At 41.0% G+C, this 23,353-nt stretch overlaps 3 protein-coding genes across 6 annotated transcripts in view; 1 reads left to right on the top strand and 2 right to left on the bottom strand.

Annotated features, from left to right (window-relative positions):
* Positions 1–2,277: 2,277 nt before the first annotated feature.
* dscc1 (DNA replication and sister chromatid cohesion 1) lies at positions 2,278–6,074 on the bottom strand. Its single transcript, XM_014413473.4, has 9 exons — positions 5,706–6,074; positions 4,247–4,415; positions 4,032–4,166; positions 3,861–3,951; positions 3,636–3,774; positions 3,405–3,457; positions 3,153–3,307; positions 2,717–2,865; positions 2,278–2,596 (listed from the first exon to the last, which is right to left on the bottom strand). Exons 1-9 carry the CDS (start codon positions 5,873–5,875, stop codon positions 2,485–2,487), a joined length of 1,173 nt encoding a protein of 390 aa, XP_014268959.1. The 5' UTR covers positions 5,876–6,074; the 3' UTR covers positions 2,278–2,484.
* Positions 6,075–6,245: 171 nt separating this feature from the next.
* Positions 6,246–20,542, top strand: mrpl13 (mitochondrial ribosomal protein L13). The gene is made up of 7 exons (XM_014413472.3): positions 6,246–6,379; positions 7,535–7,658; positions 9,702–9,795; positions 12,002–12,062; positions 14,011–14,097; positions 16,261–16,382; positions 19,969–20,542. The coding sequence occupies exons 1-7, from the start codon at positions 6,353–6,355 to the stop codon at positions 19,991–19,993; spliced, it is 540 nt and encodes a 179-aa protein (XP_014268958.1). The 5' UTR covers positions 6,246–6,352; the 3' UTR covers positions 19,994–20,542.
* A 301-nt stretch (positions 20,543–20,843) lies between these two features.
* The window catches only part of LOC101465895 (collagen alpha-1(XIV) chain), a 175,181-nt gene continuing 172,671 nt past the window's right edge, over positions 20,844–23,353 (bottom strand). For 3 of the 4 annotated variants that reach the window (XM_076889754.1, XM_076889753.1, XM_076889755.1), the window contains one exon: positions 20,844–21,952. In XM_076889754.1, the coding sequence (XP_076745869.1) occupies positions 21,618–21,952 (335 nt within the window). In that variant the 3' untranslated portion in view covers positions 20,844–21,617. Of the gene's footprint in view, positions 21,953–22,003; positions 23,096–23,353 lie in introns of those variants that run through there. The other variant, XM_076889756.1, reaches the window with a different exon arrangement.

The raw sequence follows: 23,353 nt of genomic DNA, 5'->3' as shown, positions 1-23,353 counted from the left end.
GCACAGTGCTTTCTGAATTTATTTTATCCTGCTTGACTGAATTTCAGTATCCTCAAATATTCATCCCGAATGGACGCCATTATTCCATGATGTAGCGAGCAGTGTTGCTTTATTTTACTTACCAATGAATTGGCTAGTTGGAATATTGCAAGGAAAATGGCAAAGGCTTTGTCAATTGCTTGTGACCTCTTATTCACAAGGTGTTACCACAGCAGATAGCTCCACTGATATTTATGCCGGATGCCCTTCCTGGCACAATCCCAAAGGGTTTTCTGTCTCCTCCCAGGATCAGATCCGGTCAAAAGTATCCAAGATCAAACTGATCGTTCATTTGTTAAGCAAATCTGTAAACCATGACACTGTGCTTAACGTGTCTTTTTTTGTCCAAACATGAAACATATTCATTTCCTTTCTGGAGTAATCCGATAGTCTGAATCAACCAGAAGACATCAGGCAGGCTAGCAAATCAAAACAATCAATTTCAAATGTAATCTGTTTACTTTGGAGAACCAGACTTATTAAAGCATGCTTGGTTTATGTACAGTTGTGGTCAGACGTTTACATCCACTCATCATGGGGATGAATGTCATGGTAATTTGAGGCTTTTCATCATTTCTTTGAGCTGTTCTTTTTCTATGGTGGAATGACTGTAGTGCATACATCTTTAATGACTTTAAAAAAACAGGTTGAAACTATTTTGGGTTTTCTCTAACCCACTCAGGGTCAAAAGTACAGATACAGGCTCACATTTATTTCTACACTGACTTAAATCTTTTAATAAGTGGTGCTACGACTTGTCTTTTTGCTTTTTAGCCTTTATGACAGGAGAAAGACATGCAGCAAATGGCCAGATTTCAACCAGCTCTCTGTACTAGCCGTAGCAGCATATGGGTTCCCTGATTAATCCAGTGAGCTAAACCAGCACCCTACAACAACCTTTGACTTGACATGGCCAAAGCCTATTAACTTCTCATTAGTGCTCATGCTTGACCACAACTTGTGGTTTGCCTTTGCCAATATAAAAGGGATTTGATCAACAGCACTCACTGGATTGGCCAATACTGGGAAAGTCCAAGGAACTCAGGGAATCTCTAAGAAGAATTATAGATTTTCACAAGTTGGGAAAGTCTCTTGGAGCCATTTCTAAACAACTACAGATTTCAAGATCAGCATTTCAAAGAACTGTATTTAAGATTTGTCACCAAGATCTCAAAGAAGACCCAAACTGTCGCCCTCAAATGGCTGGAGGTTGGTTAGGATGTTCAGGATCAACCCAGGAACCACCAAAGCTCAACCCTGGCACGAACTGAAAACTACTGAAACACCAGCGTGACGGTCCACAGTGAAGTAAGTTTTACTGGACTGAGAGGGTGCCGACAAAGAAAAAAGCCCCTGCTCCAAAACAAATGTCTTTGAGCGAGACTGAAAGTTGCAGCTGCCCACATGGACAAGCCAAAAGTGTTCTTGAGAAAGATTTTGTGGTCGATACAAAGAGCCGTGTGGCCACAACAAGCAGTACCTTTGGAGGAGTAAAGGTGAGGCTTTCAAAGCTAAGAACATACCACCTGTCAAGCATGTTGGTGGTAGCATCATACTCTGGGCTGTTTTCCTACCGGTACATTTCACAAAGTGCATGAAATTATGGAGGACTACTCTTCAACTTCACCTCAGATTGACAACTAGATGGTTAAAACCTGGATATAGTTAGGTTTTCCAACAGGATAATGATCCCAAACACAAAACAAAACTGGTTGTGGAAAGGATAAGGAGGCTAACATTAAGCTTTTGGAATGACCTTCCCAAAGCCTCAACCCGAGTCTGTGCTGGGAAACCAACTGATTTAAATGAACTCTACCAATTCTGCCAAGAATGTGGGTCAAAGATCAAGAAGCCAGAAGTGTATTGATGAATTCTCAAAAGTGACTGGTTGCCAAGGGATTTATAACAAAATATTAGTGGGGGTATGTATATATATTTTATTCTATATGTATACGTCTGACCCTGTGTGGATTAAAGAAAACCTAAAATAAATTCAAACTTGTGCAAGCATTCTTGTTTTTGAAAGTGATTAATGATGTTTTCTGTACAGTCACTCCGCTCTGGAAAAGAAACACGTCAAAGAAATCATTAAAACCCAGAAATCATTACCATGACATTCATCCCCAAGATGAGTGGACATAAACTTTTGACAGCTGTATATTACTCCGCATATGGCACCACCTTGTGGACAATTCCAACATTGCATTAACCTGCCGACAATAAAAAAGGTCTAAGTTTGTCAACAGAAAACAAAAACTTGTTTTTCTGATACCTTTATTATTCAATGATTTTACACATGAGACAAAAAGGAGCAGCTGAAAACGTGCTAACAGGCATTTTTAGCAAACAGATTTTCACAGAGCATCAAAAAAGTGACAGGGTGAAATGAACAGATTCACATGGATACATCTTCAAACAGTAAAAATAACTTTACAGTAGGAGTGTTCACGTAGCCACGGGCCTTCTGGAGTTGAAAACCTTGATCCCATTTTGCATTGAAGACCGAGCGTATTTGGTCAGGAGGGCTCCGGTGGTCTGTTTCTCTCCACACAGATCTCTGGATGAGGAAATGGAGCGTTACACATTGTAATAAGCAAAAAATGGGACTCGGGTTACTCACAAGCTCTTTGTGTTTCTTTAATTAAAGCCCTTAATAATTTGTATGGATAACACTAACTGTATGTATGGTGTTATATCCTCCTCTGTCCATTTCTCTCGGAGTGTAAAAAGGTGGTTAAAGCGTTCCACCGTGTCCTCTGGGAGGTCCTCCACACGCAGCAGGCAGATGGTCTCTGGGCGGGAGGTGCGGTCCAACAGGGCAATGCCCTGGAAGATATACAATACAGACAACACCAGTCAGGAAACTAAGCTAAACTCTGGAAAGTAGCTTCTCAAACACAATGGGATACACACTGGCTTAAGAGAGAAACAGAGAAAAACTCAGTAAACTAAAGATATGTCTGGGGAATCCTATGGATAAGTGAATGCCAAGCCTGTGAGGATTTCCTTAATTAAAAACAATGAAAATGCCCAAATACACAGCTTATATTCTAACTCCCAACACTTTTCTCACTCTGAATACATCATAAAGGACAAAAGGTGTACAGGTTCACCTTTAGCTGGTCCAGTCTTGTACTCATGCCCTCTGGGACGCTCTGCTGCCAGACCTCCTGAAACTCCTTCAGGTTGAACTTGACAGCATTGTGCAGCAGCATCAGTGCGATACCCCAACAGACTTTGTCCTCATTTAGTGCATAAAACACTTCACCTGTATAGATAAAGGACACAAAACACATTTCATTACCAAGCAGCTGAGAATTGTGTGCAATCCTTCTAGTTTTGTGGTGCGAAGGTCAAATTTTCACCATTTTCAGTATAGCGTTTCCCATAGCAGTTCAAACAGTGCTCGATCATCTCTCTGTGAACAGAAAAGGAAACATCACTATGTAGCCATAAAATACAAGCTCAGAAAGTCACTATAGCCTCTTAAACTGTGTCACTTGGGTATGTTAAAAACAATCACTGCAACTTTACTCCATCTGCATCTTTATGTTACTATTTGTTGATCTCTGGAGGTGAAGATAAGGATCACAGACCTGGGCTCGAGTGGGGCCAGCTCATCTAAACTGGTCTGAAGGGGAACCCTGCTGAAGGCCCAAGACTCAGAGTCCACCAGCTGAGTCACATGACCAAGCAGCTTCATCTCATAGTCAAAGTCCAGAACGCGCCAGTATCCTGGAAGGAAAAAGGATGCTCTTGTTGAAGAGCTGGTAGCTATCTGTTTTGTCATGATGTTAAATAAAAATGACATCACTGTTTACCATCTATCTGACAGGCATGGATGGTCTCTAAGTGTGTTCTTATCTCCTCTTCACTGGCCTGAATCCTCTCCAGCAGATCCTGCATTGTGTACTGGGAACAGGGCAAACTGGTTACTAACAGCTACAGCAACATCAGCATCGACATGAAAAGATCTAACGGGGTGTATTCACCCTGTTCTCTGTATTCTCCTGCTGCCCTCCTAACGCAGGTCCTTCGTAAGGATTTTCCATTAAAAGCCTCTTTAGCTTCTTCAGTCTTGGTCGCTGTTTCCTCAGTTCCCAGTAGCTGTTACAAAACCCCCATATCTGCAACAGGAATCTATTTTTATGCACCGACTATAAGTTTGTGCTTGTCAGTCAAAGAAAGACACCCGTGTAGGTCCTACCTGAGCGTGCACAACATGAGAGCTGTCCTCGGTGTCGGTCAGCTGGTCTGGTGTTCTGCATCCAGGAAGAAACAGCAGCAGGTTGGATGTGTCAGCTATTTTTAGACTGTAGGTCTTGTCGTCGCTACAAACCACTGCATGTTCGTCTTTATCGCCCCGAATCACTAGACTGGCAAAGAGGGAAAAAAGTTAGTTATTAGTTATCACCAGGTAAACTTAACTTTCAAGTTTGCCTAGCTGGACCCATTTGCCTTTAATCTTCATGGACTAGATTAAACAAGTTGCTGGAAACATTTCTTTGTCCATGTTGGCATCATACAGTTGCTGCAGATTCGTCAGCTGCAGATCCATAATAACAACCCCCCTGTTTTACCACATCCCAAAGGTGCTCTACTGGGTGGAGATGTGGTGACTGTGGATACAAGGAACCAGTTTGAGATGATTTGAGTTTTTGTATGTTATCCTGTTGGAAGCAGCCATCACGAGATGTGTACACTGATCACAAAAGGATCGATAGCCACAATATTCAGGTAGGCTGTGGCATTTAAACGATGGTCCTTTAGCACTAACGTGCGTCAAGAAAATATCTCTCCCTGTCTTACAAAACCACCACAAGTCTGAACTGTTTTCATGACAAATACTGACCCTACCATCTGAATGTGACAGCAGAAATTGAGAGTATTCAGACCAGGCAATGTTTTTCAACTCTGTTGTCCAATTTTGACCGGTCTGTGCGAAGTGTAGCCTCAGTTTCCTGTTCTTAGCTGACAGGGGTGACACCTGGTGTGGTGTTCTGCTGCTGTACTCCATCTGCTTCGGTGTTTGACCTGTTGTGCATTCAGAGATGCTTTTTCAGACCGTGGCTGTAACAAGTGGATATTTGAGTTACTGTTGCCTTCCTGCTAGCTTTAAGTGGTCATTCTCCTTTGTTCCCTGACATTAACAAGGGATTTCTCCCAGAAAAACAGCCACTCGTTGGATATTATCTCTCTTCAGGCCACTCTATTTAAATCTCAGTAGATCAGCGGTTTCTGAAATACTCAGACCAACCTGTCTGGCACCAACAACCAATGTTGAAAGTCACTTAAACCACCCTTCTTCCCCATTCTAAAACTCAATTTGAACTTCAGGAGGTTATCTTGACCATGTCTACATCCCTAAATGCACTGAGCTACTGCTATGAATAGATATTTGCGTTATATGTGCAGTTGAACAGGTATACCTAAAAAAGTGGTCAATTAGTTTATATTTACATATAGCTTCATGCACGTCCACCCTGCACTTCAGCTCTGATTTTCTGAAGCAGAAAATTGTAGTTCCTACACTTTCACTAATCAATCATTAAAACCTAAATCCACAATAACTTTGAAAGGTTGTTGACTTGTTCCCCAAACTAGCAGAGGAACATTTTCTTTGCTGTCAGTCTCTTCACGGGAATTTTCACTACAATCAGCTTTACCTTTGGCCAGCCTCGATGTGTTTGCAGAGTGTGTCGTCGAGCTCCATCAGGCAGTAGTCCGCAGATGAAACGTTTGGCCCAAAGGACAGACAGTGAATAGTTTTCTGTAAGTCCTCCTCTTTGAGTTTGGCGATCTGCAGAGTGGCCCGCACCTCCTCTAAAGTCCTCATTGTCAGTCAGACGGCAGGTTATATCAACAATAAATGGCCAACAATAACCAAAAGTTTTACAGAGGGAAACAAACCAAAGCAAACACTCCTTTTCTAATAACAAACAAGTCAAAGCAATTTGATCACTCTGCCAAAGAAGGGCCGTCAAATTTCCCCGCTCTCTCTTTCGCGAGAAGGAAGTGAGGTAACCACGTTAAGATGTCACGTAAAAATACCACCGGGTAGAAACTAAATACTACAGAATTATAATTGAAGCTAATTTTTAGCTAAATATCGAGCTATACTGTCAGTTAAAATATGTATAATCGTGAATATACAGTAGTGCCGGACACTACATGAGCTCACGATAAATATAGATTAATTTGGAACCTAGGAACCCTTAAAAATATCTTATTTCAACCGAACATAATTTCGTAGCGGACCGAAGCTCACGTTGGGGTCAACTATTTAGAGGATGCGCTAGTAGTTTAATCTAAAATGTCCAGTTTCTCCAGATCTGCACAGGTAATCTGAGATGCTGTGGGCTGCATTAGTTCCACCTTATGTTTGTATTTTTTGTTATTTAATGGTTGCGGTTGCTGGTAGCTAGCGTCGCTGAACGGCACTGACACTGTTACATGAGAGAAATTTTAACAGCTAGCTGTGAACGAGTGCACTGCCTCCAGTAGTTAAGAGGCTTTCTAAAAGAAATCGAAGGTCTTATTGTCCATTTACTATAACTCTAACCTTCAGTTAGTGAAATGTACCACTTAAAACGTCTAGTCTTTGACTTAACGTCGTTTCTCATATGGTTTTATCCTAGAGAGTTGCTATACTGCTATTTTGATGCTAGCTGTTTGAAACAGTTCTTCTACAGACTCTTAAGTTTTGTCTTAATATGAGATTTAATCCTCGCCACCATTTCTATCTTACTTCTTACTTGGCTCTGTAGTAAGAAGTAAGAAATACTTAAAATAATTTAAACACATGATCTAGTGTTTAAAAAAATGATGATCATTTGCCACCTGTATTTACCAGAAAATGCATTTCACCTGTTCTAAATGATTTATTGATCTATATTTTATCTCATGAAAGATGTCTTGTCATTTTGAACCAGAAAGAGTATTTCTGTAACCAGGTAGAAGCTGCTCAGTGACAAATGTTACAAATGTCTTGTTGTGACACCAGTTCTATAAATATATTTTAACTGGGAGAAAGGATTGGGTTGATTATAACGTAGACATTAAAAAATATATACAAACACTGGCAATAACTTTTTACCCTGAGGTTTACAAGATGGTAGCAAGACTTTGTTATGATGTATGGTTTTGAGTTTTGATGCTGAAAGTTTTGCTTGGAGTGACCAGGATAGCTAAGATTAGAAATGAGGGACCGGTCAGGTTAAGTGTTTTGGAGAAAAAGATCAGAAGAAACCAGTTTTCTCTCTTAGCAGCTGACTAATTGCTGAAAGGTTAGGATATTAAAATTGTCTACAAGGAAGAGTAAACATTTTGCCAACTATAGTTTGAAGGGACAGTTTGGCATGTCCATTATTTTAAGCTGCCCATCTTTACAATTTTGGAGCTTGGAAAATTAACAGGCCTTCTTTGATTTCTGATGCTGAGATGTCTCAGCTTGTTAGCATATGTAATTTAAGTTTTTCTCCTTGACTTCATTCAGCAATGGGCGACCTTTGCCCGTTCCTGGTTCCTGATTGATGCCAGGATGCAGCCGCCTGGGAAGATTGCAACTATGTGTTCTATTAGATTACAGGGGAAACACAAACCTATCTACCATGCTCTGAGTGAGTAGGAACTCCATCTCACACTCACCAGACAGTCATGAACAAATTCTCACTGTAACTCACTTTAACTGTTTCATTGTGTATATATGAGGTATTGTTTTTAAACCACAACAAACCCTTAGTTTAAGCATGTTGTGGTACAGCACTGCAGAGGTAAAAGCTGAAGCAGCACTTGAAGTAAAAAGGAGAACTTTATTTCTTACTGGCCTTCATCCCACCCATTGTTCTTCAGTGGTGTTAATTGCAGTTAGAGCTGGGCGATATGAGATTTTTTCATATCACGATATGTTTTTTTCATTTCAGGCGATAACGATATCTATCACGATATAAGCCAAATAACTATATTTGTAAGATTTAAATGTGCCGTTGCTCACAAGTAAAATGTGAAATAATCAGCAGCTTGTTTTTATTTAAATATTTATTTCCCATAATAAGTTCAACAGGGTAGATGTACTTAAGGAACATGAGACTTTTTCAGATAGATAAAGGCAAATATTGCAAACTACACAAAAGGCAGCCGCTAAAGCGTTTAAGTTTCAAAATAGAACAAACGAAACAGACGACTAAATTGTCAATTCCACTTAGAAACAAAATATTAATTCTAAAAATAAATCTTAGTTTGTTTTACAGAAGAACAGACAAAACTGACTAACTTTTGTCAATATCAAATAAACTGAGAACTAAAAGGAAATTCTCAATCTCTCCTTGTTGTATAGCTTAGCTTTTCAAACAGTTTTAACAGTTACTTTAGTCTGACAAAAGCCGAATGACGAATTAGCGCTTCCAGTCAGAGACTGAGGCTACGTCCACACGTACACGGGTATTTTTGAAAACGGAGATTTTCCGTTTTCGTTTTAAAAAAATAATCCCGTCCACACATAAAGGCAGAAATGAAGGAAAACGCTGCTATGAACATGCCAAAGCAGCAGGTGGCGCTAGATTCCTAACCGTGCAGAAATGTTGGCCAATCAGAAGTCTAGAAGCCTCGGTGGGAAAAAGTAAACAAAGCTGGGGCATAGAAGCAGAACCGAGTTGTATGTGTGGAGGGACAGTAACTGTGTGTATATGTAAGCATTTAAACACTGCAGAGAGTAGAATTAACAGTATTGTAGAAATTCATTTCACCGAAACAATAACGTGGCGCACAGTGTGACACATGCACCAGTTTATTGTATTTCCAGACTTGCTTTCGGCACAATTTACAGTGCACGCTACTCTGTTTTTTGTCAGACTTGAAATAGCCGAAATACCTTCAAACTACGGAACTTCTATGGCTCTTCCGTTCGACAATCTCTCCGGCATTGGAACCATCATCTGTTTTCTCTTCGGTCACGCTCGGTTGATTTTTCTAGTCGGCACACTCATTTCCTCCATTACCCGCTGGCTGCTTCCCAAACAAACACACGTGCGGCTTGGCACTTGTGCTGTACGTAACAAGTCACGCGACGTGACGCTGCGGCTGTGATTGGTTCGGCTCTGCGCTACTTAATTTGGATTGGCTGACCTTGAGCGGCGAGGTCTATCGCCATAGCTTAATTTCTCTATCGAGTAAAAGTTATATCGCGATACATATCGTTATCGTTCTATCGCCCAGCTCTAATTGCAGTCATTGTACAAATGTACCCTTTATAAGGTTGGGGAAACCTGCAGTCAGCTGAGACTGAAGAAGTCACCTGGATGAGTGATGAAACATTTCTACCACTGAAAACACTACATCCAGTTAAACAGAATCAATTTTTGGGATTTCCTCGTCTGGATTATGACATTATGACAGAAACATCTACTTTTATATAGAACTGCCACATGGTGGCAGCAGAGGACAAGCTTTAAAAATGTTTTTCCCTTCCTTCTCAGTTATACTTTGGAATAACAATATGTTTTAGTAAAGCTAAGCCTTAGTCTCACAAGGTAGCTTCTGCTCTTAGTAGTGGCGTCATTGGTAGAGCAGCTATATGTGCTAGTCTTCCTCTCTTTAAAACAGAATAATGTGGCTTTTTAATCATGCATTGAGCCTGAAAACAAACCTTTTGAACATCTTCACAGGTGACTGTGGTGACCATGTGGTGGTGATAAACAGCAAACACATAGCTTTCTCTGGGAACAAATGGGAACAGAAAGTCTACTCATCACACACGGGGTAAGTGTATAGTGCCATCTGTCATGATTTTAATTTCATGTTTCCAGTTCAAAGCAGGACAAAGCGAGGCCTACATAAAGCTTTGTTTAGTCTGCTGCCAACAGTGATGTAAATGAGGTTTTTTGGGTCACTGAACAGTAGAGCTGGGCGATATAAGATTTTTTCATATCACGATATGTTTTTTTTCATTTCAGGCGATAACGATATCTATCACGATATAAGCCAAATAACTATATTTGTAAGATTTAAATGTGCCGTTGCTCACAAGTAAAATGTGAAATAATCAGCAGCTTGTTTTTATTTAAATATTTATTTCCCATAATAAGTTCAACAGGGCAGATGTACTTAAGGAACATGAGACTTTTTCAGATAAATAAAGGCAAATATTGCAAACTACACAAAAGGCAGCCGCTAAAGCGTTTAAGTTTCAAAATAGAACAAATGAAACAGACTAAATTGTCAATTCCACTTAGAAACAAAATATTAATTCTAAAAATAAATCTTAGTTTGTTTTACAGAAGAACAGACAAAACTGACTAACTTTTGTCAATATCAAATAAACTGAGAACTAAAAGGAAATTCTCAATCTCTCCTTGTTGTATAGCTGAGCTTTTCAAACAGTTTTAACAGTTACTTTAGTCTGACAAAAGCCGAATGACGAATTAGCGCTTCCAGTCAGAGACTGAGGCTACGTCCACACGTACACGGGTATTTTTGAAAACGGAGATTTTCCGTTTTCGTTTTAAAAAATAATCCCGTCCACACATAAAGGCAGAAATGAAGGAAAACGCTGCTATGAACATGTCAAAGCAGCAGGTGGCGCTAGATTCCTAACCGTGCAGAAATGTTGGCCAATCAGAAGTCTAGAAGCCTCGGTGGGAAAAAGTAAACAAAGCTGGGGCATAGAAGCAGAACCGAGTCGTATGTGTGGAGGGACAGTAACTGTGTGTGTATGTGTAAGCATTTAAACACTGCAGAGAGTAGAATTAACAGTATTGTAGAAATTCATTTCACCGAAACAATAACGTGGCGCACAGTGTGACGTCAAAAAATGCGCACACCTTTGACGCTGCGTTTTCTCCGTTTTTCTAGTCCACACGTAAATGCAAAAACGGAGTTTTCAAAAATCTTCGTTTTCAGTGACCAAAAACGCCGTTTACGTGTGGACGAAAGGTGCAAACGCATAGAAAAATCTGCGTTTTCAAAAATACCCGGGTACGCGTGGACGTAGCGCATGCACCAGTTCATTGTATTTCCAGACTTGCTTTCGGCACAATTTACAGTGCACGCTACTCTGTTTTTTGTCAGACTTGAAATAGTCGAAATACCTTCACACTACGGAACTTCTATGGCTCTTCCGTTCGACAATCTCTCCGGCATTGGAACCATCATCTGTTTTCTCTTCGGTCACGCTCGGTTGATTTTTCTAGTCGGCACACTCATTTCCTCCATTACCCGGGCGGTACGGTGGCTGGCTGCTTCCCAAACAAATACACATGTGCGGCTTGGCACATGTGCGGCTTGGCACTTGTGCTGCGCTGCGGCTGTGATTGGTTCGGCTCTGCGCTACGTAATTTGGATAGGCTGGGTTTTTTTTTTTTAAGAGGACAAGAGCGGCGAGGTCTATCGCAATAGTTTAATTTTTCTATCGAGAAAAAGTTATATCGCGATACATATCGTTATCGTTCTATCGCCCAGCTCTACTGAACAGCAGAAATACTCGTTTATGTCTGATTTGACGTCTTTGCTGTGTAAGCTCAGTCTGAAAAGTTAAATCAGAATTTTCAAGTTTCTTCCTGCAACATTTTTCTGGCAGTTGTATGAACAGAAATCCTCAGATTTAGAATATACTGCGTTTCATTGTTTCACGTCACAGTCCCTCCTCTTCTGACTCAAAGTCTGCATCCACACACGCCTCCTAATGAGAGCAGCAGCCACTGCTTCACAAAACGTTATAATTAAAAATTACCTCTGGATTTTCAGTGAGCCTGCTGGCTTTCACATGAACATATAAATACTGCAGTAAATGTTGCCTTCAGCATGTGTATTTCTGTAAAATGGATAGCATGATGTTGGGCTAATTTGAAAAAATAATCCGAACTGGTAACTAAAAAAGCATCATCAGAGCAATAAATGCCAATTTCAGTTCATGAAATAAAATTGGACTGGCAGAGATTTGTCGTAATTTATTCATTTTCTTTTAAAGGTACCCTGGTGGATTCAAACAAGTCACAGCTGCTCAGCTCCATCATAAGGACCCAAAAGCTGTAAGTGCTGCTGGCTTCTGTTCTCCTCTTTGTGTTGTTTAGAGTGAATTTTAAACCTTAGCTCACACCAAGAATTTGATTATATTGTAGGTATGATTAATTAAACCACACAGAGATAAGTGTGCCACATGCTCTGCAGTGGAGGTGCTTCCTGGTTTGACACTCATCCCTTTCCTCGTATGTGCTGCTCATGCATATTAATATAAAGTGCTGAGGAGTGGGATTAAGCAGCAGTGGATTTGTGCTGGTTGATGGAGGTATTTTGATATTTTCTGAAACTCAGACCAAGAATGTCAGTTTAAGGATAATTCTTGGGATTTTGGTTGTGATGCATATTTATGATTTCAAGGTAATGAACTCTTCTCCTGTGTAGAAAGAAGAGTAGAGCCCAGTGTGGCAGCTTTTTTACATAATATTTTACATGAATCCATGATTATTCCAGGCAAACTTACTGTGACCTGCATACTGTATTTAACAAATGATGCAAACTCCTGTGTTACTTAGCAGCGACTCAAAAAACAGGAACAACAACAGAACAGGAGCTGAAGGATAACTCTAGTGAGGGTCATTGATTCTTTTTATTGAATCAGTCCTGACACAAGCATGTACTCTGGTGTCACGTCATTATAATCAAAATGGGCACTGTAGTTGGTTGGTGCTGCAGGCTCCGGCTCCTCCAGTGTGCAAGATACTGAACCCCAAGTTACCCCCAATGCATCCGCTGGAGAGTCCATGTGTGACAGATAAAAGCTCTAAAGTATAAAAAGTGTGTGTGTGTGTGTGTGTGAGGCTCGTAGGAGAAAGGGCTACGAGTGCACAAATAAAATAGAAAAGAATCAGCCCGTTTACCATTTACACACTGAAAATAAAAGATACATTCAGCTGCTCCCTTATTCATCTGGGACACTTACTAGAAAACCAGATGTGTATTATTCTGCACCGCTACACAGTCCCTGAACACCTCAATACTTCTGGTTAGAGGTGATTAGAAAATAACAGCATCCAGCTGTTTTAGGAAGTTTTTTTTAACCCTTGAAAAAAATGTTTTTGAAAAGAAATGATGAGAAAATGATGAATGAACTCGAGGCACACAGAGACAGGGTGAAGATATAAATGAATAAATATGAATATAAGGGAAAGAAAATCTCCACAGATCCTCATTCAAACGTTACAAAAATGACAGAGACATCAGTGGGCGAAAAGAAGTGCACATAATCGTAACTCAAGTACTTGCCTCACTATAGTCAGTCCCATATTTACAGCATTTTCTGTTTCATTAAATATTAAATCCATTAAGTATTGGAGAATATCTATCATGATTTTTTTCCCCCAGACATCTATCAAACATTTTTTTTAATTTTAAATATATAAAAGTGAGTTTTGCATGTTAAGGCCTCGCCTGAAGCTGTGTGAAGGATAAGCATGCCTCTGCAGTGGTGCACTCAGTAAGAGTGTTTTGTTTTTTTGTTTTTTGTTTTTTTGCAGAAGTTGTGGGTTTGTAGACTTTTTTTCCCATATGCAGCTAGTGTGCTAAAAGTACACCGTAAAATTGCTCCTGACATGCGGGAATGACTCGATGTAGGTGCATGACCTGCACTGGTCTCCAGTCTGAAGTGCACTAAACCAGAAGAGACATGCACTAAGCTGCTGGTTTCAGGCCAGTCAGCGACCACAGACGTGCATCCTGAAGGTGATTTAGTTGATGTGACATTTGAAGGGTTGGCGTGCGAAGAGGAAGAAATAGATTTGGACACATAAATGATTTGTCAGCACTGCGTCTGTCCAACATCTCTCTCAATCCAGTAACTTCATCCAAGTTGTGTAACCTGCTTCGCATTGAGGAACAATTTAGAAGAAAATATAAGAAAAACAGAAAATTTGTTGCTATAAACACAGACTTTTGAAAATATTTTTATGTCAATATTTTCATTGTCCTTCTCCTCTCCAGATCGTAAGGTTAGCAGTTTACGGCATGCTGCCTCGGAACCTGCACCGGCGCACCATGATGCAGCGATTACACATCTTTCCTGAAGATGTAAGCCCTGTTTCACATCATCTCACTAATGAAAGACAGTCAGGGTACATTAAGAGAATGAGTGCATGGCTGTGAGGTTAAGGTTTTTTACTAAATCTGGTTGTTGTTGTCCTCTTGTCAGAAGCGCTAGTCTCTCTCCCTTTTGTCTAAAGCTTTACTTATCAGCAGTTCTGGTCGGCAAGGTGGTGCAGTGGTTAGCACTGTTGGCTCACAGCAAGAAGGTTCTAAGTTCGGCTCCATCATCTGGCTGGGGTCTTTCTGTGTGGCGTTTGCATGTTCTCCCTGTGTCTACATGAGTTCTCTCCGGGTACTCCAGCTTCCTCCCATAGTCCAAACACATGCAGTTAGTGGGGTTAGGCTAATTAGTGATTCTAAATTGCCCTTAGATGTGGATGTGAGTGTGAATGGTTGTCTGTCTCAATTTGTTAGCCCTGTGACAGACTAGCAACCTGTTCAGGGTGTACCCCGTCTCTTGTCCTATGACAAGGATAAGCGGTAGAGGATGGATGGATTGTCAGCAGCTCTATATTTACGATGCGTCACCAAGAATATTGAGGAACCAGAGTTGTCTCGTGACTCTGCACTTCATCTCATGAATCTTTAAGGCCATTGTTTCACTTTCTGCTGATGCCCTAAGAAGAACAAATCACAGAAAAGGGCGAGGACTCATGAAGATGAGCTCTCTTTAGACATTTAGACATGACATCACCGACTTCATCACTGTGTTAAAGTCATTCAGACTTATTGTAGTTTGTCTTTAATAAGCATCAACTCTGGGGAAGTGTTTAGGCTTTTGTAACTGCAGTTTTGTGTGTCACTTGGTGCTAAACTGCCTCCACTCATAGGGGAGCTTGTTTGGCTTTATTTAGACTAGTTTGCTTTAATTTTATTATTTTATTTTATTATTCAATTTAACCACCTCAAGGTGCTTTATATCATAAGAGAGACAATACAATAAGAGAGAAAATATCCCAACAATGTCCTACAAGCATGCACTTGGTGACAGTGGGAAGGAAAAACTCCCTTCTAACAAGAAGAAACCTCTGGCAGAGCCAGGCTCAGGGAGGGGGCCGCGACTACATTAGTGTAAATTCTTGCGCCATGTTAAAGGTGATATGTCCATTTATTTGGGTCTGATGTGGTAACTTTACTGTTGCAGCTGTTACTTAAAAGTAACTAGGGTACTTAAATGCCGTCAGATTAACCCAAAGTGTGTACCTGAAAGCATATGTAACTGGCCATTTGTTCAAGAGACCCTTAGGTGGTAGTGTACACCAAAACAGTATAAAATGAGGAAATATTAAAGTTTACAGGGCGGTCAGTAAACACACCTCCAATGAATGCTAATACTGGGATTATGTAAATAGGGACGCGTAAATAAACGAGTGACTGTCGATGTCAGTGAAGTATTGTTTTCTGCCTACTGTGGAAAATGACATCTTATTGGCTGCCAAAAGTCATTAAATGCAGCTGAGGCTGAATGTAAATAATGCGTCCAATCGGTTATCAGAGTTGACAAACTGTCCCGTCTCAGTCGTTGATTTAAAGCGGAGCAGATGCGTCGTATCATTGCCGCAGTGAATTATGCCTCGCATGCATTTTTGGCACTTGAGAGCATATTGATTGGTTTCAAATTACACTGGCTAGAGCCAGTGTCACACATCACAGCCTCTGGAATGAATTTAACATAAAAAGTGCTTGATGGGCTGTTAACTGACACACGGGGTCCATCTAAATATCAGCGGATTGTAATTACTATCATGGTGGGAGTGCCATCATCAGGTATTTTGATTTGTAATACTGTGAATGAATGTGTCCATATACAGAGGAACGACTGATTACCTGACTTTGGTCCTAACAGCAGAATCTAAGTAGTACTTAGAGATGGCGTTTCTAAGCCTGAGGCATTTCACAACAGTTTAGGCAGTGTTTCTATTGAACATTTGGTGTTTTTTGATTATTTATTTTTCTTTTCCTCCGTGTTATTCCCAGCTTAAAACCTCCTCCAGGCCTTTGAATAAGGCACCATTTGTAACATTTGTCTCCTTATTTGTGTCAGTTGCTATAAATTCTTTCCTCTCTCCCATTTCCTCCCTTTTCTCTTTGAATTTTTGTGTCTTGGATCAAATGCCTTTAACGTTTCCTTCATCCACCTCTCTCCAGGAGCTGCCATATGACATTCAAGCCAACCTGACAGAGGAGCTGCCTCAGCCCAGAGAAATACCGAAGAAGCTCAGCGAGTACACTCGGGAGGAAATCGATGCCTTCCCCAGGCTGTGGACACCGTATGTAGAAGCGTAACTCTCAATTAATATCCAAAAAGAAGCCCAAACTCCCATCAGTGTTGATTTTGACAGCAAATTCTGATTTAGTTTTAGTCATAATTTAGGGATTTAAATGCTTTTAGTCAACTAAATAACATAAGATTACATCAGAGTAAATCTAAAGTTAATTCAGACGATTAAAAGAAAGCGTTTGTCGTATTTTTACCGGTGAGAGTTTCTCAGTGTCTTATTTTCCTTTTCTACTCTGATCTTTCTGCCAAGTGTTGAAATTTTCTCTCGTTTTCATGAGAAACAGGGAAGATGGGCGCTGGTTTTACCAGATCAAATGTGCCCGTCTAACCTTACCGCACAAGATTACTTCTGATTGGATCACCTCCAAACTCGTCCCGCCGTTCTACACAACTTTAATTAGTTCTTATCATGCCATCTCTCCAAAATATTTTCATCTCGTTTTTATTCGGGATTAAAGTATCAGTACATTCATCACATTTCATCGTAGTGTTGTCACATTTTCGTTAAGGGGGGGGGCGAGAAAGGTTGTTGATGAAAATTATTGGCCAATGAAATGATCACAGTCTCCCATTTTGCTGCATTTATACTGAAGAAATTGAAACATTCATGGTGACGCGTCACACTCAGTCTTGTGTTGATGAGGATGGTCCAGAAGGGGGTGATGTTGAACTGTGTACCATCTCACAGTCCCTCTCTCTATGCCAGCCTACTCTGTTTTATCTTAAAAAAAAAATAGCAGTGCAAAGCTTTAAATTAAGCATTTAAAATGAGAAACAGACGACTTATGAACTTGTGTGTGTGCTGGCACAATCTTCAGATATTTAAAAGACGGGAAGGTTTCGACCCAGGTTTGCCTTCTTCTGCTTTGACGCAGTCCTGTAATGTTTTCATGGTCTTACTAAGCAACACGCACACAAATGGATCTAATTCAAATGTATGACAGCTCCTTTTTTTGTGGCCATTGTGACATGACAGTTTCTCCTCAAGCAGGAAAAAAAAGCGCAACATTTTTCATCGTAACTACAAACACATGTAGCTGCGGTGCGAATGATTGTCAGCCAACTTAGAGCTGTCATTATGTGACGCGATGCACAAAGAACTGAAGTGCTGAACCACTAAGGAGCTGGCTCCTGTGTGCACTACTACATGAAAATAGGAGTAGTTGTCCCCAAGCTGACTTTTTTTTCTTTTTTAAGTTGATGCAAGTTGGCTTCATTGTGAGCTCGATCGAAAAGCTGTAAAAAAGTAGGACACTGTACATCGTAACGAGGAGCCAAACCTCAAAAACAGAGCAGGACGGTTCTCTCAGATGCACACTGGGAAAATCAGCTGTATTCCCTCACTTCCTGAGCGCTTGGATACACAAGTTTTCTCTGAAGGATGTGTGAGAGAGCATCTGTTACTCGGCCTAATCATATTCATAGCTTTTCTGAGTCAAGTATTTTCTGGTTGGAGATTAGACTGGCATTGTGACCCGCGGTTTGCCGGCATGATAATATCGTGCCGTTCTCCCCGGCCTCAGCCGCAGTAAACATCGTTCTGACAGGTTAACGAAGAGCGTTCTCGCTTCACCTGCTCAGCAGTAGCCTTTGCATCCGTTCATCCATCAATCCATCCGTTCACCCGCGGCCCAGCTGCTTCTGAGTCAGGGTCACTGCTCTTCACCCACCGGACATGCTCAGCACCCAGGACCTCTGATGGTCTTTCTTGTACCCAGTCTGAGGTGCTTAATTCGAAAGCTTGGATTTTGTTTCTCCAGGTTGTTGTAAACATTTTAGACAGCAGCTAAATCAGGATTTAACAAATGTATTGTTGTTATTGGCAAATCCAAACCCTGCTTTCCTGCCATCGTACTTTCTCTATGTAAAAACCCCCATAAACACATGAATCTATTTCTGCAGCTAGGTTTCCTTTGTGGTTTTCAGATGCTGGATGCCTCTGTGATGTCCCACTTCAATAAATGTTAATGGGATTTTGTTAACAGGATTCGGTGCATGTTAACAATTACACTGAGCAAAATGGCAAAATTCGTCATGTTCTTCCTCCTTTTTATGTGGTGTGATCTTTTGGAGCAAAACTGACATTGTTTTGTTGGAAATAATGCTGATGTTTTTTGTTTGCGGTGCTGCACACACCATAAGCAAAACACCATTGATCTCCTCTGTGTCGACACAGAAATCTCAGACTCTCAGAATCAAAACCAAATCTGCTTCACAACAGTCAAATGAACAATTTAGCTCGTATGATCCTAACGTTTTGCACATTTGAACTAAACTAATATCAGTTTTTAGAATCAGTGTTTTCACCCCTCTGTATACATATTTTCCTACTTGAGTAGGAAAATATTAGTAAAGGTTTTGCATGCAGGTTAAAGATGATAGTTTGAATTGAGTGTGTTGGAGCAGGGAACCCCTGAAAAACCTAAAATGAGCATTCGAGTGATCAGAGTTTAGAAGCACTGCTAGTGTTATGTGGTCTAACTGTACTTTTCTGAGGCAGCAAACCAAAAATGCTAGTAAATAAATGAAACCACCAAGTAGATGTATTCAAACAATATAGTTATTTAGGGGTACATGAGAATAGTGTCAGCATTTGCAGGGACTGGCTCATGCAGATTTGGTTCCTAAAAGGATAGCTCCACCCCCAGGTCGAAGGTCAGGCCCTCTTCTGCTCCTCGTCCTATTGAACAGTGATGACGCAGGACGTGTTGTTAAGTAGAAAAATGCATACATGAAATTTTTAAGGTACAGTGGTGCCACACAGGGCCAATAGTTTTATTTGTGTTCTCTGACATTAGTTTTCACTCTGTGTATATGCCTTGTGCAGATATGTACAGCATGTCGGTGCTGCGTTCACCACTGCTGTCAGAGTGTGTGCCTGTGCGAGGTGATAAATGAGCTACTTCTTATTGTTTACTGCTTCAATCTCCTCAGCCAATCAGTCTGTGTGCTGAGGCTGGTCGCTGTGTGGCCATCAAGGTCAAACTAATCCTGGTTTATTTAAGAGATAGGCCTCAGTCTAGTTAATATTCGCTCATACGCTGCCTCAGTCATTTTACTGATCGTGTGAGTGTGTCAGGGGAGATGGGGTTAAGGTCATCCAGGGCGATTCAATCGTTCCCCTTTATTAAACACACTGTTAATATTCTCTCAGAAAAACCTTGGAGCCCAGGCGAGAGATTATTATTGAATGTAAGCTCCCTGTCCACCCCTGTACAACACACACGCACACAGTCAACACACAAACAAGTGCTCAGACACAGAAAACCGACAGCATACGGGTGTAGCTGATAGCAGAGCTATTACATTTGATAACAACATTTTTTCTACTTTGTATCAAAACCAATACAGCACGCTCTGATAATATCTGTCTGCTGCAAACTCTGCTTGAAATTGAAGCGGAAAAACCGAAAACAACGACACAGTCTCTGAAGTCATTTTGAAAAAAGGGGCGGGGGGAAAAAAGAGATAAGATCTGCCCACTCTCTCATCTGTCCCATTCTATTCATGTTTTTCCTTGTAATCGGTCCTTTCCCCACCCTTCATACTAATGCGTTGTTGTATTTTTTCCACAGACCTGAAGACTACAAGATGAAATGAAGGCTGCCCAATGAGACCGAGAAATGGAGGGGGGAAAAAAGGTCTTATATCAACACAACACTGAAAGCAGCACCATCCTCTGCTATTGATTTGTGTAAATTTAGCCCGCAGTTTATGCCTGCAGAACTGGCATCAAAGCTCGACAGCACTTAACATAACATAGATGCCAAGAACATCAACATTATCCTACCAGGGGAACCTCTCTGTCGGCTCCAGCGCGACCGCGGTGGGCCTGAATTATCCAATGACAGCTTGAGATTTGACCATGTGGCTCAGCTGTGAGAAAAATCAGATTCTGTGGGTGATTCTGATTACACACCATGAAATGATCCGATCTGGTCCATTAAAAGTGACATCTGTTAGAGCTGATCCTGCCTTTAAAGGCTCGTGGATGCACAGTGAAACCAGTTAATGTGTAACTATATGAGAATCCCAAAATGTTAACTTGATCACACAGCTGCTTTTTTGTTTTTGGTTATTAAGTTTCCATCGATAAATCTGTTCCCCTTTTAAGTGAATTGTAAAAAGGCTAATAAAGAGTTTAACGAACCTCTTCTTGTCGAATGTTGTTTTTACAAAAGTGTTTTAAACTCTGGGTTTTTGACCCTTTTGCGCTGTTAAACAAATGACCTAAGCCAATTCTTGTAGTCTCATTACAGATTTATTGGTTATAAAAGCAAACAAAATAGAAAATAAATAAGTCCATATTGTACCAAAGGGTGCGGTAGCGAGACACATTCCTTATTAAAGCTATTCACGGTTGACAGTTAAAATCCAGACCGGGACCAGCTCGTAGCAACACGTCTGCTGCTTGTTTTTCTGACTGCAGTGCAAGAGGGGTTCTTATTGATTTCACAGAGAGGCGAGAGGATTTTCTTCTTCTTTTTTTTTTTTTTTTGTAATAATAACTGACTTCAGGTCTTATTCCAGAAAGAGGTCAGAGTTCAGCCAGTGAGCAAACAGCTTCCACAGTGAGCAGGCCCAAATTTGCATAAGAAATAAAAGGGAACATAATGAACATAACAATGTTCTTTAAATTCACAAAAGCCCCCCGAAATAAAATAAAATCCAGAACAGTAACAAGCGCCAATGTTCAAATTAAAAAGAAATTATCTTTTTTTAAGTGTGCTTCTAAGTGTTCAGGGAAAGGAGTTTGATTGGTCTGGGTTTCATGTCCACTAAGAACACCACTTTTCAACAGTTGGTACAAAAACAAAGACAACCAGAGGAAACATGATTCATCATTATAAAAAAGCAGCCTGCGCAAATGTTACCAGCTGAACTAAAACAACCCAGTTAGTTACAACCAAAACAAGAGGCGCGGGTTCCACTTCCATGCAGCTCCACACAAAAGTTGCTAAATCGGCTGTGAGATGGGAAGGAACAAGTCTTACCTTGACATTATCAAATGGGCGTTGCTAAACATAGATCAGGCACTTTTCGGACCTCCCTTTTACAGAGATATGGTACAAGAGTCCACAGAGCTATTTACAATGTTTCACCTGATGGGGGTGGGGCTGGGGGATCCCACCGGGGACACGGGAGGGAAGGGACGGAAGTTCTCGCCACAGTTTCAGGTGTTTTATATGCATGTCTCAGCTCTTTGCGTTTTGTGGGAACATCTTTATCTTGAGGACTTTAATTCGTCTTTCATCCAAAGTCCTCCATCCTCGCTCTCCTCCATTACGTCGACATCCCGCAAAAACCTCCCGGCGATGCCCGGTGACCTCAGCTCCACGTCTTCGGAGTAGGTGGGGCTGAAGTGGTAACCGTAGTTGATGTGTGCCAGCTGAGAAGGCTGTTGAGGGTAGTACTGAGGGGGATAACCACGATAATAGGGGTCCTGCTCCTCCTCCTCCTCACCCCCTCCTCGGTTGTTGTAGGCCTCTGCAGCAGGGTGGTGTGGCTGATTGTAGGGAGGACTGTAGGGCTGGTAGGCGCCATGAGGCAAAGCTTGAACTGGGGTGGTGGGAATATTTAGGATCAGTGAAGAGTGTTTCTGCATCAGCACAGCAAACACAAAGCCAGTACTACAGGAGAGCGTGGAGCGAGGTTAAGGCCAACACAAGAGTACGGTATAAAAGAAGCACAGTGGGAAAGTGAGGCATGCACAGATTCAGAAATAGCTTCACAGCAGGTTAAAATCATTTCAACCAGTCAACAATTCTTACTTCTTTGATGGTGAAATGACTTCTCTGCAGAAGCAGATTCAGGACCCGGGACAGAGTCCAAAAGATTGGGTTAATAAGGAAGTAGTTTAATGGAACTGAAGACGGCTCTAATCTCTGCCCCAGTATCGCCCAGATGTGATTATTTTTCCAGGAATGAAAATGATCACATTATATCAGGCGTAAAAACTGAGATTTTCTGTCCATCTTGCAGAAACTGAGATGCACTAATAGCTGGGATGTTCAGTAATGAAAGCAGCCAGTCAACATCAAAGCAATCCATCACTATTTAGCTGATTTGTCTGGCTTTTGAAAGATGAGATTAGCTTTTATGAGATCTGAGTTTAAAGCAGGGTGAAGCAAAGGCTGCGGCAGCAAAGCTTTGCATACACGAGTATCTGTCGACAGGTGGTCCTGTTGACGACGAGCGGGGGCTGTTTTTTGTGGAAAAGTGAGTCAAATTGCTCGTATTTTTCCTTCGACACGGGAAAATAACTAGTTTAATGAAGCAGTTCTTATCAAAATACTTTACTCACGGGTGCATGAAGTCTGAAAATCTGGTGTGGTTGTGTACAAACCTGCACCGAACGACGGCGTAACGATTTCTAAAATGAGAAAACCAGCTTGCTTTTAAACTGATGTGCCTTTAAAAAAACCCTAAAGAAAAAAAAATCTTAGAAATAGCTAAAAAAACAAAACAAAAGGTCTCCAGAGAAGAAAAATGTGATAATCGCTGCTGCAGGGACTGCAGTTTCAAAAGTGTCAGGACTTATCCATCCCAGGAAATATGGCAGCCTTTAGGGAATAACAGGAGTTTCTTCAGTATTTAGTCTTTTCTTTTTAAAAGAGGACGCAGGAGGAGGTGAGCACAGGTGGAGGAGAGGAGCATGGTTCAAGAATGCTCCTCAGTAGTCATTCCTATAATCCTGTTGAACTTCAGAACGAGAGATGCAGGGAGGAGAGAAGAGGGAGGAGAGAGAAGGAAAAAAAGAACCAGAGAGAAGATGTTACTTCATATCAGAAAGAAAACCCAGTGAACCAAAAGAGTTAAACCTCATAAACGACACCGACTGTGCTTCCTCAGCTGCTTCGATGTGGCTTTTGAGGTGGAAAAAAATATCAGTGTTGTAATCTATGTTTCTTCTTAGGAGAAACAAAAAGCACAAACTGAGAAATTAGTTCAAATAAACAC

Source organism: Maylandia zebra, linkage group LG11, assembly GCF_041146795.1.
Source record: "Maylandia zebra isolate NMK-2024a linkage group LG11, Mzebra_GT3a, whole genome shotgun sequence".
NCBI classification, from domain to species: domain Eukaryota; kingdom Metazoa; phylum Chordata; class Actinopteri; order Cichliformes; family Cichlidae; genus Maylandia; species Maylandia zebra.
Note: the sequence above shows the minus strand (reverse complement) of the source record. Positions and strands in the feature narration are given on the sequence as shown.

Excerpts from the sequence above, each read along its gene's own strand:
- mrpl13 (XM_014413472.3), top strand. The coding sequence starts at position 6,353 with ATGTCCAGTTTCTCCAGATCTGCACAG. Across the intron at positions 9,796-12,001 it reads GTCTACTCATCACACACGGG|GTACCCTGGTGGATTCAAAC; the intron begins GTAAGTGTATAG and ends TTTCTTTTAAAG. Across the intron at positions 16,383-19,968 it reads TTCCCCAGGCTGTGGACACC|ACCTGAAGACTACAAGATGA; the intron begins GTATGTAGAAGC and ends TTTTTTCCACAG.
- dscc1 (XM_014413473.4), bottom strand. The coding sequence starts at position 5,875 with ATGAGGACTTTAGAGGAGGTGCGGGCCACTCTGCAGATCGCCAAACTC. Across the intron at positions 4,167-4,246 it reads CTCATGTTGTGCACGCTCAG|ATATGGGGGTTTTGTAACAG; the intron begins GTAGGACCTACA and ends TTCCTGTTGCAG. Across the intron at positions 2,597-2,716 it reads GATATAACACCATACATACA|AGATCTGTGTGGAGAGAAAC; the intron begins GTTAGTGTTATC and ends TTCCTCATCCAG.